Source organism: Nymphalis io, chromosome 14 (genome assembly GCF_905147045.1).
Source record: "Nymphalis io chromosome 14, ilAglIoxx1.1, whole genome shotgun sequence".
Classification (NCBI taxonomy): domain Eukaryota; kingdom Metazoa; phylum Arthropoda; class Insecta; order Lepidoptera; family Nymphalidae; genus Nymphalis; species Nymphalis io.
This window is the reverse complement of record NC_065901.1, coordinates 7,178,897-7,198,161: the sequence shown is the minus strand read 5'-3', so window position 1 is coordinate 7,198,161 and position 19,265 is coordinate 7,178,897. Positions and strand designations below refer to the sequence as shown.

The following is a 19,265-nucleotide window of genomic DNA, read 5'->3' as shown; positions in this document are numbered from 1 at the left end:
TAATGTTAAGTTAGTACTTATATATAGTATTATCAAATGTCCTCTATATTGACATTCTGAATATGTTCTTTCCGTTCAGTTATCACCAACGAACCCCCACGACCGGGTCATCGTGACGCGTCGCGATGATCAGCCGCTGGTCCGCAGCGGGGCCGGCTTCAGACAGCTGCTGCTGAACCTGGGACCTGACAACTGCCTCCTGCTACTCGCTCTGGCCATCACCGAGCAAAAGATACTTATACATTCATTGAGGTATCAATCGTTTTCGTTTATTTTCACTATAATGGTAATGAACGCTGATATATTCCGACTGATAATAACAGAGGCATTTGGAGTCCGATAAGTCGTTATAATACCTATTAAACAGTTTTGTTTTTTTTTTTTTAAATTATTTCATACTTTATCATATATTACGCAGTGCAATATAATTGAACTTCCTGTATTTTTAAAAGATTAAAAGCTCTATGCGTGTATTAATTAATTAAAAGTTAAATTTGTGACGTCAATTGTTTGAGTTTATCAAAAATTCTTTTTTATTTTTTAAATATATTTTTTCGGAATGTTTATTCATATTAATAACAACATTTTTTTTTCAGGCCCGACACATTGACCGCCGTATCTGAGGCAGTTTCGAGTCTCCTGTTTCCATTTAAATGGCAGTGTCCATACATACCTCTATGCCCTTTAGGTAAAAAACAAGCTTAATTACTAAAATTGTTGAAGCACATTTATAAAATTTTCTTTTTAATCTTTTACATATTAAAAATATTTCTATATAATCATTAGGCTTAGCAGAAGTACTTCATGCGCCGTTGCCGTATCTTATAGGCGTGGATTCGAGGTTCTTTGACCTCTACGAGCCACCACCGGACGTCACGTGCGTCGATCTTGACACTAATAACATTACTGTAAGTTTATAATTTACAATAGTAATCCAAATTGCTCAATTAGATATTCAATACAGATATTATTCGGGAAACATTTATGTACTTGGGTAGATAGTTTTTTTTTTTTTTTACGGTGTGTCTAAATTTACTGCTGTATTTTAAATTACTGTGTGTGGCACAGAATATAAATGTAGATTTCTTTGTCGAACTCCTGTATATCGACTAATTTTACCTATCGTCCATCACGTCTCAGTAACAATATTAATTTAGTACAGTAGTAATTAAAGATTTTACCTATTAATTTATAAATATACAAATTTTATAAATATACTGGTGGTAGGGCTTTGTGCAAGCTCGTCTGGGTAGGTACCACCCACTCATCAGATATTCTACCGCAAAACAGCAATACTTGATATTGTTGTGTTACGGTTTGAAGGGTGAGTGAGCCAGTGTAATTACAGGCACAAGGGACATAAAATCTTAGTTCCCAAGGTTGGTGGCGCATTGGATATGTAAGCGATGGTTGACATTTCTTACAATGCCAATGTCTAAGAGCGTTGGTGACCACTTACCATCAGGTGGCCCATATGCTCGTCCGCCTTCCTATTCTATAAAAAAATAAAATATGAACACTAATTATACCAATATCTATTTACAGATATGTGAATCCCAGCGACATATCTCGTTGAAAATTCTACCGAAACGACAAGCGAGGACACTTCGCCAGACACTCGAACAGTTATTTGCCAACATAAGACCTGGTAGGTTGAATGCAAATCTTATATATGTTTTTTGATTATCAATAACCATGGTAACAGTTTTATCTCCTAAGTCACCAGATTTTTATAATACGAATTACATTTACATACGAAACAATGGGAAGGTTGAAAAACTTGAAAAAACATTATAAAATTTTTAAGTAATATATATATATATACGCATAAAATACCTAACAGAGCTTAGACACTCGTACTGAGTTACCTCGTGTCACGAGTCCCAATCTGTAAATGTAATTATATATATACATGAAAACTAACTAACTAAAATTAATTTTATTTATTAAATAAATGCCTCGTTGATCAATTACTAGTTAGTTTATCAAGCTACAGATTCCTAAGTCTTAGGTATTTTGGGTCGGCCAAATAAAAGTTGACTGAATTTTTCTTTAAATAATTCTCAATAACAGACCATAGTTAAGATATCGACAGTGTTACATTCCTGCTTCTGTTTACCAAGTAAATCCCATGATTTGTCGTCCCATTGGATTTCAGAGTGAAGGTCTTCATTTAATCCAAGATATTTTTTTTGTAGCCTCACCTGTCCACTCTTCAAATGATAGTAAATATAACGGAGAACCAACAACAAGCTTGGATCGAGATTTTCAGAAAAGAAAGAAAGAGGTCCTTTATTTTTATTTTTATTTAAGAATTAAAACATAAAGCATATAGTAGTAATATTCAACATAAGTTTTCCTTAAATTTATTTAAAAATATTTATCAATAGAAATAATATAAAATAGAGCTTTCTAATGTTTTTTCGAGAATCAAAAATTGAATAATGTATTAACCTTTTAGCAAGCTTTAGAACTGAAGATTCAGGAAGCGTTTCTACGGTTCATGGCGGTAACTCTACAGGGTTACCGAAGCTACCTCATACCGATAACCAAAGCACCCACCGTCGGTACCACCGACCCACATGCCTTGTTCCACATGGACGCCTTCTTGAGGTCTAGGGATAAGGTAATTTTAATTTTATCTTTATAGTATCGGTCAGAAGATATTTCATAATACCACATATACGGATTTTAATATATAATACTATCCAGTATTTTAGTATTTTTGTGATAGTTTTAACGCCTACTTAATCTCTCCGCAGACGTACCAGCGGTTCTACGCGCTCATAATGCGCACGCAGATGTTCACGCGGTTCATCGAGGAGCGCTCGTTCGTGTGCGACGCGGACCAGTGCCTCACGTTCTTCGACGAGTGCACGGAGCGCGTGGCCGCCGTCGACGAGCCGCTGCTCGGCCTCGACGCCGGCAACGCGTCCGAGCGGACCGTGTTCGTGCTGCCGCCGGACCCGCCCGACCCCGGTACCGCCCGCCCCGCCCCTTGCGCCGTTAGTCGCGTGCGTGTCACTAACCGCGTCGGCGTCGTGTCGCAGAGGGGCAGTACACGTACGAGAAGCTGGTGCTGGACGAGCGGCTGGCCACGCGCGGCCGCGAGGGCCGCTCGCTGCGCGCCGCGCCGCCCGCCGCGCTCGCGTCGGCCGAGTCGCTGGCCGACGCCTCGCCCATGGCGCGCCGCACCAAGAACGAGATCGTCGCCGCGCAGCGGTACTGCCGCACTCTGTGCTTTGCTCTCCTACATTCAGCCACCCTTAAGATACGCACGAAATTATATCATTATGTACGATAAATAATGAGTAGGTTGAATTGAAATAAATATTGAGTCATAAAGATATAAGAGTGATAAATGGTTTCAAACGAATACATAATAATATATTATCAAGGGAGAATTTTTAGCCGTTATTTCATATATACAATAATATCTTCGGGCATAATGTCTTTCCTTTATCTTCCAGAAGTGATTATGATTCCCAAATAAATAATTTGAGATTTTAATATCCTCTTAGTCTTTTTAATTGATACAAAGTAGGTAACAATTTTAATTTTAATACAGCCATTCGATTTTAATTTTAATATCGTTTTTAGTTTGGCACGCAAAGCGAGTCTTTCGCCCGAAGCGTGGGCGAAATGTCTCCTGGGCGCTTGTTATTCGCTTTATTTCCTGGCGCTACCGTGTCGCCTTATACTGTGTCGGGGAAAGGAGCACGCAACCCTTCGCAGCGCTTACGAGCTGTTGGAACGTGCGACTAAACTGAGAGTGCCTTTGGATGAGGTTCGTATTATAATATTTCTAAGTTGTTTTCAATTTCTTTTAAAATTCCACATTTTAGAAACATTTTTAAAATATTTTTTTGTTAAACTTTATTGTACCAAAAAATATAGACCAATAAATTTGTTACCATATAGAAAAATAAATTAGTCAGTTAGTTAGTTAAATTCTATTAGTAAAATAAGAATCGTCTACATCAAGTTACACGATATACCGGTCTGCATTGTACTATCGCGAGTTAAAGCGCGGTACGAAACTAATATTTAATATTTTAAATAGGTATGCTACAGAGTAATGATGCAGCTATGCGGTATTCACTCCTTGCCAGTACTGGCCGTACAATTGCTGTTTCTGATGAAGAGAGCTGGACTACAACCGAACGCCCTCACATACGGTTACTACAACCGCTGTGTGCTCGAAGCGGAGTGGCCGCAAGACATGCCGAGGTATCAAAATTCATAAGTTAATTAGTTTGGATATCGATTTTTTTATGCGTAAATCTTGTTGCTATATAATCAGTACGTAGCATGTATAAGTTGATAATAATATTAAAACTGGTCAACAGATGCAACAATTTTTTTCACCAGCACGTTTTATGTAGTTTTTATGACTCCAATGCATATCTTATAGTAAATTGGCGTTAATAGGTATAGGTAAATTTTTAAATTAATATCCATATAGCGACAGAGGTTTGCTGCGGGCTGGGAGAAGAGTTGAGTTACGTTAATAACGTCTGGGACACAGAGGAGATTTCTTTTAATACTCGTATAATTTATTATTCTTATAGTCCGTACTTAGCACAATATTATCCCTCTCCGTTCTACGTCCGCTTCGTTACCAAGGGGTATGTCAGTAACGTAGCCCGAGAAGGTTTTAATAACGATGAGGAACACAAACAGTGAGGATGGTATTTAAACGGTCAGGAATAAAAATCGTGAACGTTTTTTTCGACAGCGGCTCGCAGTTGCTGTGGAACAAGCTGCGCGTGGCCGTGCTGGGCGCCGCGCTGTTCCGCCACGCCGGCGCGCAGCGCGCCGCGCGGAACGGTGCGTCACGTGCTCGCACACCACGCGCACTAGCTGCCTGATTATAATTACCACTTATGTGTTCTATTAATAATAATGTCCTCCAGACCGATTTCGGCCACGGCGGCTAATCTTAAGAAAGATTAGCCAACTACGCAGGAGATATTAAAGTGCACATGTGTGTGCAAACACAGGTGCACCTATATTCCCTAACTCTCATAATCCGATGGGACGGCAATCCGACACGACCGGAAAGAGTTCGCGCAGGACCAACGGCTTTACGTGCTTTCCGAGGCACGGGAGTGAAGAAGGAGGCTGCTACTGAGAATTTTCTAACAGAAAAACCCAATAACTTTTTATTGGCCCGACCTGGGAATCGAACCCAGGACCTCCGAGTTTGCGGCCTTACATCAAGCCACTAGACCAACGAGGCAGTCTGTTCTATTACAGTAACTTGTAATCGAATGCGCATTTCGTAATACTATATCGTAATAATATAAATAGCAATATAAAAATAATTTAAATAGTATTTCTTCATTTTTATAGATTTATTTATAAATAAATGAATATTTACGATTACGTAATTATATATATAAATAAGTGCTTATTCATCACCAATCAGTGAAATTTCTGAGAATAATTCTGTAAGATATGTTATGTTATGAGTTAAATGGTTTTAGTTATTTAGTTATTACTGGTGGTAGAGCTTTGTGCAATCTCGTCTGGGTAGGTACCACCCACTCATCAGATATTCTACCGCAAAACAGCAGTACTTGATATTGTTGTGTTCCGGTTTGAAGGGTGAGTGAGCCAGTGTAATTACAGGCACAAGGGACATAAAATCTTAGTTCTCAAGGTTGGTGGCGCATTGGCTATGTAAGCGATGGTTGACATGTCATACAATATGCTCGTCCGCCGTCATATTCTAAAAAAAAAGTTTATGATTTTTGAAAATACATCAATGCCAAAAGACGTGACGAAAGTTTATAGAAAATTTTGATAGGTCATCATCAATATATGTTTACTTATTTACTAAGTACTCTTCCAGGCTCCGGTACTCTACCGCGAGTTCGCACAGTCGGCGGTGAGGGTGCGGATCTATCGGCATTGGCGTTAGCCGAACCTAATCGTAGCAGATCAAGTCTCGATTCTGGTAAGTTTTTAAGAATATAAACAAATTTATCATCTGTATTGTCGTTATAACTATTTTTCTTTCTTTGACATGAGAGGGTATGAGCAATAAATAAGAAACATAAATATTTATAATCCAAATAATAACCGTCGTGCGCAGCGGGCGAGGCGAGTGCGGGCGCCAGCGCGTTCGAGGCGCTGGTGCGGCGCGGGAACATCGTGCGCGCCGCCACGGCGCACCCGCGGCACTGCCAGCTGTCCGCGCACGCCGGCATACTCATCTCAGGTGCGCGCCGGCGACACAGGACCGAGCCTGCGACCGACTTGCTCTAATGAGAATGTTCCCCTAGGTCTGCCGTCCGATCCCGACCTGACCAGAACCACGAGGCCCAGAAGTAACTCCTTAGGGAACGAGGAGACCGAACCGACGTTGTCGATTACTGAGAAGAGACAGGTTTGCCATTTTTTACGTCTATCAATGTATTATAATTACAATGTACTATAGATTTATTAAAAATAAAGTGAGTTTCGTCAGATAGTAATTGGATTCTTAAAATAATATAATTATGCTTCAAAATGTAAAGCAAAATATATTAGAAAGCGATAAATGATTTCTTATGTTAAAATGACGAAAATAATGTTAAAGAATGGAGTTCTATAAAATACCATATTTATTTATTATCATACTTCCCCGCAGACGATCCACGTAAGTCCAGACAGTCCGTCCGATCTACGTATCCTGACACGATCCGAGAGTTTCGCTGGAGATGCGCAAATAGTTCAGAACTTACAGAGGCTATCATTCTCTAGTGGTGAGTGTATTACTTGATACTAGTACTCAGAAATGTATAGATAGCAATTTGTTTGTCCAGAAGAGATTTCTTAGATTTTCTACCCATTTCAATTTCTAGAATATTCAATTAACAGTATACGATTTTTTTCAACGAAATTTGTATGTCGAAAGCTAATGAAAACTAACAGTAGTCGTATCTGCGTAAATTTTAATAACAATACTATTTCAGTCAAATTAAAAACAATGACAAAGAAAAAAAAAGCGACAACATAAACTCCAATAATTTTATTATATTTTGTTGTATTTCAGGCACGTCGAATCCTAAGTCCCGTTGTTCGCGAACGCTAAGTTTCCCTGAGGAGCCAGAGAAAGAAGCGGCAGCTACTGATCCATTGGAGACGACGAAATCATCACCACTCAAGTGAGTCGAATTCAAAAGTTGCGTTATCTATTAAGATTATTACGTCACAAAAATAAACGCATTCTGTAGTCATGAGTATTTGTATAATTAAATTGATTTTTTTACTATTGTAAATAATTCATAAATGCCGACTTTTAATACCGTAAAAGTATTTATGCAGCACCCTAACACGCTGACGAGGCTCGTGGGTGCCAAGAATAAATATGGATAGTTTGTTGCTATAAATAAATTTGTATAAAATGAAAACAATCGATGTTAATTGCTCATCGAAATACTCAACCGCCCCGTGCGCGCGCAGGCTGTCCCCGCGCACGCCGGTGCTGGCGGACGACCCGCTGGGCGCGCTGAGCGCGGCCGCGGCGCCGCCCCCCCGCGCGCCCGCGCCCGCGCCCGCGCCGCCGCCGCGCCACGACCTCAGCGTCAGCCCCAAGCTGTTCCACCGCCGCAGCGGCTCCTTCCACGAGGACACCGCGCCCCTCGCTGGGTATTTAACATCCTTTATCGGTCCGATCCGAAATTGTCCGCCCGGGAATCGATTGTCAAAATTTAGTATGCCGTCGGACGAGGCGTACGTTGTATGTAAATATATTTATCGACCTCCGTCCGACGTGAGACTCGAGACTTTATTTTTTTTATTCGGTTTTAACTCATCCCGGTTTCCCTCCTCATAGGTCATTGGTCATAGATGCGTTTAATAAAAAAGTAAATCTAAGTTAATGTATATTAAATGCGTCTATGCCTTTTGATCTGCATGTAATGGGCAAACGGTGCGGTAATTATGTACACCTATTGCACGCAAATGAATGACGTTCGCATATTGAGTGAGTGTCCATTAAACGATATTCTCTACGAGTGTCTACCGCCGCACCGCGAGTCCTTACTAACCGTGTGCCCGCTAACTAGCGCTGGCTAGCGCGCGAGCGGGATGAGCTCGATAGTTTCCTGCCGGCAGGAAACTGCACAGGAGCGAGACGGCGCCCGCCACCGTGTCGTCCGGGCTGGCCAGCATCGGGAACACGCTCAAGATCAGCTTCGGGTGAGTCTCGGCACTACCGCACACCTTTAACTATAACACTGATTATTCTTTTTTAGATTGTCTTAAAGAAAAAAATATATTTAAACATTATTATTATGGACTTCTACTATGATTTGTTGGTTTACAGTTTACAATACAGAATCCAAACTCAGATGTCATATCTTATTTAACTGTAAAAATATTGATTTTTTTTTACATTACAAACAATGCCTATTTTCGCATATAACATTGTACAAATGTAGCGATTGTCTGTGATATTAAAAAATGTGCTCAAACTCGATGCAACTTTCACATCGTTCATAACGGTGAACTAGCGTATATCAAAACAATTATATGTCCATGTATCCCTAGCCTTAACGATGTCTACAGATAAATTATATTTTAATCTATTCTGTAGTGGTTAATTATTTCAAGATACTTATTTTTACAAGATTTTTTTGTGTGAATAACGTCATCGGGTATTGTCTAGCTTTCATTTATGAAACATGTTTGAATGTAAATAATTGAAAATGCCCACAAACGCCACATTATAAAGTTCTAATTCATATATATGTATATCATAGAAATAGGAATTTCAGGCAGTTCAAACATATTCCAAAACATACATACCATCAATACATCGAACCATGGCATGTACTTATAGAAAAATGCATGATGAATACTACAGTTCCAGTTCATATAGGATTAATTACTTGAGATGGCAATTCTATTGAATTGTACAAGAGAATTTTATATTAGTGGCTACTTTCAACACATTGCATGCTAGTTTATGACTGTTAAAAATTTATTTTTTTAGTCACATTTTTTATATTATTTTGTATTCCAATTTCTTCATTATCATTACTCACACATTTTATTGAGTTTTAATGAAAAAAAAAATAACGAATATTTTAATGGTTCGTTAGACAAATTAAAAATATTATTATTATCAAGTGATGAAATTGGTATATTATTTTATATCACATTTTTATTCGCACCGTACGCCAGCTAGCTGTTTATTTTCTTAGACGCTTTTCGCCTGCAAGACTGTCGTTGCGCAAGGAAAACATGAATATCGGCAAAGCAATGATCGAGAACTACCTCAGGTAAGCATTCAACTAATATTGCTGAAAAACATTAATTTAGGTCATTGTCTGGGGATTTTCGTCATTTCCATGTCTATATATTTTAACCACTGGCTGCTATTTTTATTTTTGCTTTTTTTTTTAAAGGTTACATCTAACAATCGTGTATCTTATTCTATGTGTTAATTTAAAAGTTTTGTGTACATTTTGTCCAAAATATCAATCATAAAACCACTGTGAATACTGTTCTTAAATATCGATGTACCGACATTTATGCATTTAATTTATAATTATACTCCATTAGCCCAACAAGTATAGCGGGTAAGAAGTCAAACGAATTACTCCAAAGCGGTCTCAGTAGTCTCAAGTCTGCGGCGACCAGTATGGCGAAGAAATTTGACGAAATGAAAGAGGTTATATCAGCGAACTCGACACCGGTCAAAGGCGCTATCGGTAACGCAACGAGCGCCCTGACAAGTTTCATGACGGAGGACGATTCGGCGGACGGATCCTCTGAGTTGAATCCAGATGGTGAGCATTCATTCAGATTAATATCATTCTTGCAATTGCGATATGACAACAATAACAGCCGAGATGGCCCAGTGGTAAGAACGCGTGAATCTTAACCGATGATCGTGGGTTCAAACCCGGGCAAGTACTACTGAATTTTCATGTGCTTAATCTGTTATTATAATTCATCTCGTGCTTGACGGTGAAGGAAAACATCGTGAGGAAACCTGCATGTGTCGAATTTCACTATAATTCTGCCACATGTGCATCCCACCAACCTGCATTGGAGCAGCGTGGTGGAATAAGCTCCAGACCTTCTCTTTAAAAAGGAAGAAGATGCCTTAGCCCAGCAGTGGGACATTTACAGGCTGTTACTGTAATTTCAATATTTCAAGCTTTTGTGACAATGTTTTCGGGAGAATATATAAGTGAGGTAAAGTTCTCGTGCATATCTTGTGAAAGAAACGTATTCGTGTCCAGAGTTTACATCGGGGTCTGGGTTCCGACGCGCGTCGAGTGACGCCGAGCTGGCGTGCAGTATGGAGCGCGGCTCGCTGGCCACGCTGCTGGCGCACTTGCCCGACAATCTCTACCCGTCCGCCGTAAGTCTATATTGAATATGAGATATATAGAGATATCTTGAATGTATTTAGTTTTGAAAATTTTAATTCATTCCAGACAATCCATCCATATTTTCTTTGATCGTCTGCCTTTTAATTTATTAATAGAGAAATTGATCACTTTTCATTTTTAACTTTCTACCTTTGACATTTGATTATGTTTTCATGGATAATTTTCGATGGCATTAATTACACTAGAGCCCAAAAATTCAGGTTATTACTGATTCGTGAGTTGGTAATTCTGTTGATTAATCTGTTTGGTAAATAAGCACGTTATAATTTTATAATATTTTCAGCAGGACAATTCAAAGTCGGATAACCCGTCAATAGAAGTCCACATAACGTCGTGTTCGCAATGCCACCAGTGCCTCGCATTTCTGTACGACGAAGACATCATGGCGGGCTGGGCGGCCGACGACTCTAACCTTAACACGCGCTGTACTGCTTGCGGACGGCATACTGTACCGCTTTTATCGATACAAGTAAGTTATACGTACGTCTAAATTATAAAGCGCCTCGTCGTTTTACAACTTGTATAGCTGCAGAAATTAAGGCTTGCTAAAGTTCCGGGGCTAGATAATAAAAGTTATTGCCTTTAATTTGTCTGCTTTAATTCGTAGTCGACATTTAGATCATAAGCATATTATTCATCTAAATTTAATTTTATTAACATAAAAAATGCCTTATTTTTTCAGGTAATTCGAATAGGACAAGCGCAAGCAGAAACATTAAGCGTGCCTTATTTAAATCCATTGGTTCTGAGGAAAGAATTCGAATCTATTTTAGGTAAGTTACGGTGATTAGTTAAACAATGCTGTCTTCTTCTTTCGAATGTCAAATCAATTATGACAGAAAGAGCGAAATAAATGTTTAAATGAATAGTCGCTAAGCAACGTTAATAATTATAATTAAGTTAATGTTTTGAGAAAAATAAGAATGAGAAAATGTTTTGCTTTCAGGTAGGGAAGGCGATTCTTGTCTTGCGGAACCGGAGTTCGTCGAATCGCATCCTATAGTATATTGGAATTTGGTTTGGTTCCTCGAACGCGCCAATATTGAGAATCATCTCCCCGACTTGTTGAGTCCCGATTACTCTGCGAAGTATATGAGTTCTGATTCTGATCCCTTGCCGGATATGGAAAAACCTGCCGGTAAGATTTTTTTTTTCTCGAATTATAAATTATATTATTAATTATTTATATATTAATTATATTTTATTATTTTATATTAATTATATAATTATAAATATGAATATGAATTATGGCGTGTTATAAATTATAAGTCTTAAGCGCATTTATCAATATCAACACTTCAACAGCACATATTGTTGTGTAAACCTACAAACAATAGCATTTCTAGTGTGGTCGGGTGCAAGATCGGCCTTTAAAGTAGCCAAATCCTTAAAAATTGTTTATGAACTGTCTTATTACTCTGAGCCAAATAAATTGGTAAAGTACAAGCGAATGATGATTAAAGATAAAAGAGTTTAGTTGTACTCCCTATTATTTTTTAATTTAATAAGACGTGATCCCTAAATGGAGCATTTTTCATTTTTTGTTCCGAAATCTCATTCCAAAGTTGTTTATGGTTATTTTATTTCAGTGTAAAGTGAAAATTATGTGAAACTCTAGCTTGTTTATCACAGTGAATTGTGCACATGTCATATTTCTTATATTTTATATAGAGTGAGAGAATGCATGGGGCTTTAAGACGGTACTTTTAATTTCGTATGAGTCGTAGTTAACGTTGGTGTATTAAAATTAACTAGACTAGAGTAGAGATACATAGAGATAAGAAAAAGAAGAGAAAGCTATTTTTATACATTTGTTCTAGCATGAAGAGGCATTTTAATAATTCTATATTTAAAAATAGATAAATGTAATACGATTAAGTTATTGTTTGATACAAGAAACTCTGCTCATTAACAAACCGTTTCGATCTTTCTCTATTTAACAGCCCGATGTAACAAAGCCTAAACTATTAGAGTTTCGAATCTCGGAGTCAAGACGAGCCGGTTGGCGTGGTTGGTAGAGACTTGCCTTTTCACGCCGAAGGTTGTGGGTTCGATTCTCACCCAGGACAGACATTTTTGTGCATGAACATGTCTGTTTGTCCCGAGTGTGGGTGTAATTATCTATATAAGTATGGATTTACAAAAGAAAAGTAGTATATGTAGTATATATATTATTATTATTAACCTTTTGTAATGGTAATGTAAAACTAAGAAAGTATTTTGTGAGATTCGATTCGATGTAGTGAAGTTGCATCCTCATCTTCAATGTGTAAAATGTCGCGGCGCGGTCCGAAGGCGTGTCGGTGGTGTGCGCGTGGGAGGGCGCGCGCGCGGCCGAGGGCGACGCGCCGGCGCTGCACCGCGCGTGGCGCGGCCGCCTGCAGCCGCGCTCGCGCACGCTGCGCGCGCTGCTGCTCACCGACCACGACTGCTCCAAGCACTACTCGTGAGTACCCACTGAGCCTGCCCGACGGTGCCCGGGGAGCTCGGTGCTCTGTTAGTATTGTACGTTCTAATAGTAAAGGTATTTTTTTGTGTTTCACAGTGTCGTACTAGCAGTGTTGGACGGTCTCTTAAGTAATGATCTCTCCGACGCGATCAGAAAATTGGCCTCGTGGCGAGAATCCACCTGTGGAAACAAACGCTACTATTCGTATTACAGGTTAGCTGCTATTATATTTTTACCCTCAAATTGTATAAAATTATTTTTAAAGCAGAGACCGTATTATATTTTTGCACTAAAATAGTTAGAAAAGCTAAGATGTACAAATTTTACCCTATTTATGCAAACCATAAAAAATATTGATGTGTTTGAAAGTAAGTCAGTGTAATTTTAGGTTCAAAGAAAGTAAAATTTAGGCACCATGGTTTTTTAATGAAAGTAATGTTTATGTATGTTTATGTATTTTGTAGTTTTACTGACAGTACTTATAAAGTGACATTCGTGCGACCATGTTTAACATTTCCAATAGTTTACCGCCGTGTAAATTTTTAATAATAATAATTTCAGGGATATCCTCTTCCTGGCAATGGCGGCTCTGGGTGAACAGAACATCGACTTCTTAGCGTTACAGAACGAGTACACTCGCGCCCTCGACCAACTCGGCACTGAAGCCAGACCCCAGGACTTACCGCCTTCAACGACGGCCATATGTTGCAGGCATTACTTCAAGAGATTGCGTCTAACTGTAAACGAATAATAATTCGGAAAAAGAGATAAAAATACGAGTACAATCGCTTATATTCAAACGTTGGAAACAAAAGCATTCTTATGGGTCACTCTAGAAGTTAGATGTTGATTATGACATTTATACGTGATTAGAATTTTATTCAGTGCGGTCCAAGTATCAATACGCCTTATTGCAGTTTCATATTACGATGGTAAATGTACAAGGTTTAAAATAAATGCGTAACGCTTACGTTTTATTTCAACAGGCGCATATGTCTTAATTATTAATTCGATCCATGTAATAAATAAAATGTTAACAACCTATGATTACATATAATCATGAGATATTGTCATATTTTGTCTTAATCAATATAACGAACCATCTACTATTTTTTTTTTTTTATTCTGCGATTCAGAATGTAGGTCAATGTGTCAGAAAAAAAAAACTTTTCTTCACATGAGGTCACAAAGACCATTATCGCGTTCATTAAATTATAAGATATAATATATTGATAATATTTTTATTAATCGACGTGTACATAAATGTTTTTGAAATGAAATACTAAACTATGAGTACGTAATTAAACATATTATTCGAGTATTGCATAACAACAGTACGTGGGATCGCCGTCCAGTATATTTAAGTTTATCAGCTTATATCCGCATGATGCTTACATTATTAAAATGTTCTAGAAAGTTCCCGTCCTTTCCCGGGATCAATATGGCGTTAAATGTTAGTTCTAGAACAATTCTAAGACTGTTCAACTAATCTTCGAGCGCAATACATCAAAGCTGCTAATGAAATTGACGTAAATCAATTAACTGCTTGTTAATGATCTAGTTTTTTAAGAATTATTGCCCCAATTATTCATTTTAATAATAAACTAGGACTCATTTCGAAGAAATCTCAATCATATGCAAAACGTATAATTATTTAAACATCTAACGTCTAATTTAAATCAAAATAAAATTATTCTTGTTTATACATTTTGAGTATTATATAACGGTGACAAGGCGTTTATATTTAACGTGTGTTTATTGTATTATTTTTTTTCGTAAGCTGATAATATAATCTCGTCATGTTATATTTTATCGATATCACGTGTTTTAAATCACAATTAACGCCCCGCACTAGTGAAGCAATGTCGAAAGTGTTGTGTTGAGAAGTATATAAATTTATTATTAGATTTTATGTATATATAATGCTACTGGATTTATATGTTTTTGTTTTTCGGCATATTTATTAGTATAGGATTGCGGGTGCTAATGCAAAGTAATTTGGAATCGTTATTATATAATTAAATGAATGTACATACATATTATGTGTAAAACAATAAGAATAAAAATTAAATGGTCACGATAATGGGTAAACTATTACCCGACTATTCGGTGAAGTGGTTGTTACACAATTGTTTGCAAATGTTAGTTTGAGATATTATTATACACGAGTTTTTTTTTATTTAGTCGCATAGATTTTTTTTTTTTTTTCATTCCAAAGCACTTTTTCGTGTAGTGTCGTGCTAATAAGTATTAATTAAATTCAAATAGTAATATTTAAGTCACTTAAAACGTGACTGCCAAATTATAAGTATTTGAAACGTGTCAAAGTATACGGTTATGTAATTTTATCGATAAAGCAGCTGTGTGTAAATTCCCCACAAGTTAATTAATAATCATCACATAAACAAACGGCCTAATTATGAACAGCAACTTATATATTTGATTGAATTAGAATATATCAATATTATGAAATATGTTATATACGAAATACTCATGATTTTACCGATACTTAATTGTTTATATGTCAAAGATGTTTCAGATCGACTTATTATTTATAAACCTTAGTAAATGAAATATATATATGAGGAAATATAATTTATTTATTATTTCGCTTTATTTTAAAATTTAAATTAAATTAATTGTAATTTTATTTTTATGGCGCTTTAATATTATGTAACCACTCTGTCAGTCTTATGTTATCATTTATATAAAACAGTTTTTGTTTTGTTTGCCTCGGGTGATGTTAAAAGCCATATTTTTTAGTTCCATTATGTGTACAATATTGATAGTCAATCAAATGTATTTTTATAATAAAGTAGATGTTGTACTGTTATTTTTAATAATTATCTTATTGAACAAGGTAATCGAAAAGACATGCAATAATATTTTATGTGTGCATTATTTACCATAATTATTTCAAATTTATTTTATGTAATGGACAAGTATTTTATTAAAAATGTAATAATTTTTTATAAAAAACAATATAAGGCTTCATTTCATTTTGGCTGTTTTATTTTATTAATAAACTAATAACAGTGTATACTTTTTAATTATTTTCCATGCCTATAACTCTGTACAAAAATCTGCCATCATCGTCATAGAAACAGTCGTTCATTTTATAAGTGGCGCCTTTCTTATATGCCTTCTTGGGAATTCTTATTCTTTCTGGATAATTAACTCCCACAGTAACATTATTCTCATTTTCTTTAAATTCTGTTAAACTTTTTTCTTCATTTGTTGCTTGAATTAATCCAATTTCTTTATTTATTTCTGATTTAGTTTCAGATTCATCATGATTTTTTGTCATGATTGAATCTACGATTATTCTATCGGGCATATTAACATTTTGCCCATGAACTAAACGCGTCTTAATTTTAGTAGCTAATTCATCTAATGTAACTCTTTTAAAATCTGTTTTTAGTTTAGTTTTAGTTTCATCTGCTATATTTGTTTGATCACTTTCTTTGCAATGAATATTATCCTCTTCTTTTTCATTATTAGCATGTTTTCTAACTATTTGTTCAAATTCTCCCATTGTTTCCTGTGAAATATCAATTTTAAGAGATTTCCTATTAAGGGGAGGTATTGTTCTATTTGAGAATTTAAGAAAGTGTTCACGTAGACTGTCTGAAATAGGTAGAGACCCCTCTTTTAGTTCTCGCCAGTTTCTCATAGCTGATGCATCATGTCGGGCAATACGTTGTTCTGTTGCTGGTTTCCAAGGATATTTCAATAATTTCTGAAAAATATATTTTTTAATTTAATTGCAATAATATATACACATATATTTGAAATTTAGTAATATCCAAATTATGTTTGTATAAACACTATAATAGCTTACATTTAAACCTTACCAACCTTAACAACTAATTAATATTAATAAGCTCTATGACGATAAAATCAGATATTTTAACATGTTTACACTGAGACAAAGACGTATATGTAATGACCTCTTTACCTTATATAAAATAATTCACACAAAAATAGATTCTTTTGACCCGTTATTGTTTCTTAATTTGAACATTAAATTTAAATCTCATCGTCCACACTTAAATAGTTTTGCGCTCAGCATGCACATCAATAACACATCCTATTATAATCCAGTTGTCAGACTTTGCCCTACTTACAACTATTTACTTTTAAAATACAGTAACTTATTAAACATTTTTAATACCAATTTACCAAAATTTAAAAACATTATAAGGCATAAAATATCTACGATGCAATAATTGACCGATTGTACTAAATAACTTATATTTAGACATTAAACTTTTATTCATATTAATGAATTTTAATTTTATTGTCAATTTTATTATGTTATTTATTTGTATTAATTCTATTGCTTATTTTTTTTAATTTAATATAAAATTTTTTTTCTTAGTTCATTTATGTTATATGATGAGTTATTATAATGTAATCTATTAATTTATTGAATTCAATTAATATTTTAATTTTTTTAAATTAATAACTGGCTACTAAAATTACATAGATACTGATACTATATGTAATTTTTATGACCATGTCGTGTACACAGGCTTTGGAGTGTAATTTTGATTAAAATTGTATAGTTTCCTAATTTTTCTGTATGTCCTGATTACATTCTGTTTTGTGAACCTAAATAAATAAATAAATACCTTAACTACTTGCTCAGTTACTGGAAAGCTTTCTGCAATTTTCTGAGGTGTCCATTCTTGAGGCTGGGTTGTGGCCAAGTGACGGATTTGTTCCTTTTCACTCCATGTTAGAAGATTTGGCAAATTATCCTTAAAATACTTTCCTTTCACTATTTGTTTGCGTAAATCATGTTTGCCAATTAATGTCTCATATAAATGTTCATCATAAGCTTCATCAACCTGGAATAGTTTGTACTTATACATATGGCATAATTATGACTAAAGAATAGGTAAATATTATGAAATGACTAATATCAGAAATATAAATATTATTAATTGCTTACAATAAAATAATTTATTGTGATATGGCGTTAAAAATAAGATTTCGAAAATATGCAATATAGGTAACTATCAAAAAATCTTACATTTTGGAAGTTGCTTTCAGACTGTTCGATAAAGTCTTCTACATCATCTTTTTGAATGTTGATACCTTCATTGCGAAATGCCTTTAATCTTTTATCGATACCAGGGTTTCGCCGGCGAATTTCTAATATAGTACCGCTTTTAAAATTTCTTGATAAAATTTTATCACAAACGTAGATCATACGTTTGGCACTTAACGCAAACATATCTATTATTTACATGAACACTGTTATTCTTATACATAAAATTCAATATTTTATGCTGTGATTCAAAATATAACCTTAAAAGTTAAAAACTGAAGTGACAGTGACACTGACAGCATGAGAAATTGACAAGGCGATAATAGTAATAATTTAGTTTTTTATTTTATTTTAATTTTGTATATTATAAACATTTCTGTACATAGTTTACTATTGAATGTAAAAATATAATAAAGAAAAATTTTATGAAATGAAAAAATAATAATAATTATGACAACATAAGTTTTTTCTTAAATCTGAACTTGAAAAATGTAAAAATTATACTTTATACCACTTCGTTTTCAGTATTTTCTTTTATATTATCTTGACAACAGCTAACAAATAAATAATTTATATATCTATATTAAGTAATTTATACAGAAATTATTTCTTATGAATATATGAAAGAGTTTTTAAATTTTTACATGCATAGAGCTACCTGTTTTTAGGATAACGAATGTTTAGGCCTACATTTTGCAATCACTGCCTATTATGGAAGCACGGTTGCTGTAAAACTCGCTTCGGCAATCGGCATTCACATCGCTACATGCTCGTGCAGGGTGATACTGACAAGGGATATCGGTTTTTGTTTTTATATTATAATTAGGTGGACGTGTAAATGGACCATATGAGTAATTTGTCATCACCGCCCATAGACATGGACAACGCAAGAAATATTAATAAACTAAAATATTATACCCCGTCTTATTGCCTCTTGGTTCATTTTTCGCATAAGAAAACGTTTCGTATAAAATACTGAATAGTGACTATTTGATAATAGAATATGTGATGAGTGGGCTACCTAAACCTGAGTGCCGAAACTTCGATAATTATAGATATATATACCAATATTACCATTTTATATTGATAAAATTATTTTAATAAAATTGCTAGTCACATTTTTAGATCTTATTATTAAAATTAAATCTTCACCTTGTATGATATATAGAATATGTGTTAATTTTTATGGGTCTTTTAAACTCAAATGGTTTTGTTTAGTAAGAGTTAAAAAGGAATGTCATAAACTGCTGCTTCATATTAAAATCTATAGTAGATTCATAAGCAATTAAGATATAAGAGTTAATGAAAACGTTCATATGATACATCACTGAAATTATTTATATAATATTTTGTGTTGGTTCTT

The 19,265-nt window shown here is 35.3% G+C and overlaps 2 protein-coding genes across 7 annotated transcripts in view; one reads left to right on the top strand and one right to left on the bottom strand.

Moving 5' to 3' along the window:
- LOC126773323 (DENN domain-containing protein Crag) overlaps positions 1 to 15,845 on the top strand; it is a 34,817-nt gene extending 18,972 nt beyond the window's left edge. For 2 of the 6 annotated variants that reach the window (XM_050494153.1, XM_050494152.1), the window contains exons 9-35: positions 80 to 252; positions 597 to 688; positions 787 to 908; positions 1,546 to 1,648; positions 2,199 to 2,287; positions 2,462 to 2,626; positions 2,763 to 2,979; positions 3,051 to 3,222; positions 3,601 to 3,787; positions 4,064 to 4,230; positions 4,739 to 4,830; positions 5,858 to 5,962; positions 6,101 to 6,226; positions 6,291 to 6,394; positions 6,638 to 6,752; positions 7,043 to 7,154; positions 7,453 to 7,638; positions 8,107 to 8,190; positions 9,198 to 9,275; positions 9,559 to 9,785; positions 10,245 to 10,366; positions 10,681 to 10,866; positions 11,080 to 11,170; positions 11,344 to 11,535; positions 12,693 to 12,843; positions 12,943 to 13,059; positions 13,408 to 15,845. In XM_050494153.1, the coding sequence (XP_050350110.1) occupies positions 80 to 252; positions 597 to 688; positions 787 to 908; positions 1,546 to 1,648; positions 2,199 to 2,287; positions 2,462 to 2,626; positions 2,763 to 2,979; positions 3,051 to 3,222; positions 3,601 to 3,787; positions 4,064 to 4,230; positions 4,739 to 4,830; positions 5,858 to 5,962; positions 6,101 to 6,226; positions 6,291 to 6,394; positions 6,638 to 6,752; positions 7,043 to 7,154; positions 7,453 to 7,638; positions 8,107 to 8,190; positions 9,198 to 9,275; positions 9,559 to 9,785; positions 10,245 to 10,366; positions 10,681 to 10,866; positions 11,080 to 11,170; positions 11,344 to 11,535; positions 12,693 to 12,843; positions 12,943 to 13,059; positions 13,408 to 13,597 (3,765 nt within the window). In that variant the 3' untranslated portion in view covers positions 13,598 to 15,845. The remainder of the gene's footprint in view (positions 1 to 79; positions 253 to 596; positions 689 to 786; positions 909 to 1,545; positions 1,649 to 2,198; positions 2,288 to 2,461; positions 2,627 to 2,762; positions 2,980 to 3,050; positions 3,223 to 3,600; positions 3,788 to 4,063; positions 4,231 to 4,738; positions 4,831 to 5,857; positions 5,963 to 6,100; positions 6,227 to 6,290; positions 6,395 to 6,637; positions 6,753 to 7,042; positions 7,155 to 7,452; positions 7,639 to 8,106; positions 8,191 to 9,197; positions 9,276 to 9,558; positions 9,786 to 10,244; positions 10,367 to 10,680; positions 10,867 to 11,079; positions 11,171 to 11,343; positions 11,536 to 12,692; positions 12,844 to 12,942; positions 13,060 to 13,407) is intronic. The other 4 variants (XM_050494156.1, XM_050494155.1, XM_050494158.1 and 1 more) reach the window with 4 other exon arrangements.
- LOC126773392 (uncharacterized) lies at positions 15,832 to 18,188 on the bottom strand. The gene is made up of 3 exons (XM_050494329.1): positions 17,885 to 18,188; positions 17,481 to 17,699; positions 15,832 to 16,585 (listed from the first exon to the last, which is right to left on the bottom strand). The coding sequence occupies exons 1-3, from the start codon at positions 18,086 to 18,088 to the stop codon at positions 15,893 to 15,895; spliced, it is 1,116 nt and encodes a 371-aa protein (XP_050350286.1). The 5' UTR covers positions 18,089 to 18,188; the 3' UTR covers positions 15,832 to 15,892.
- Between the last annotated feature and the right edge of the window lie 1,077 nt (positions 18,189 to 19,265).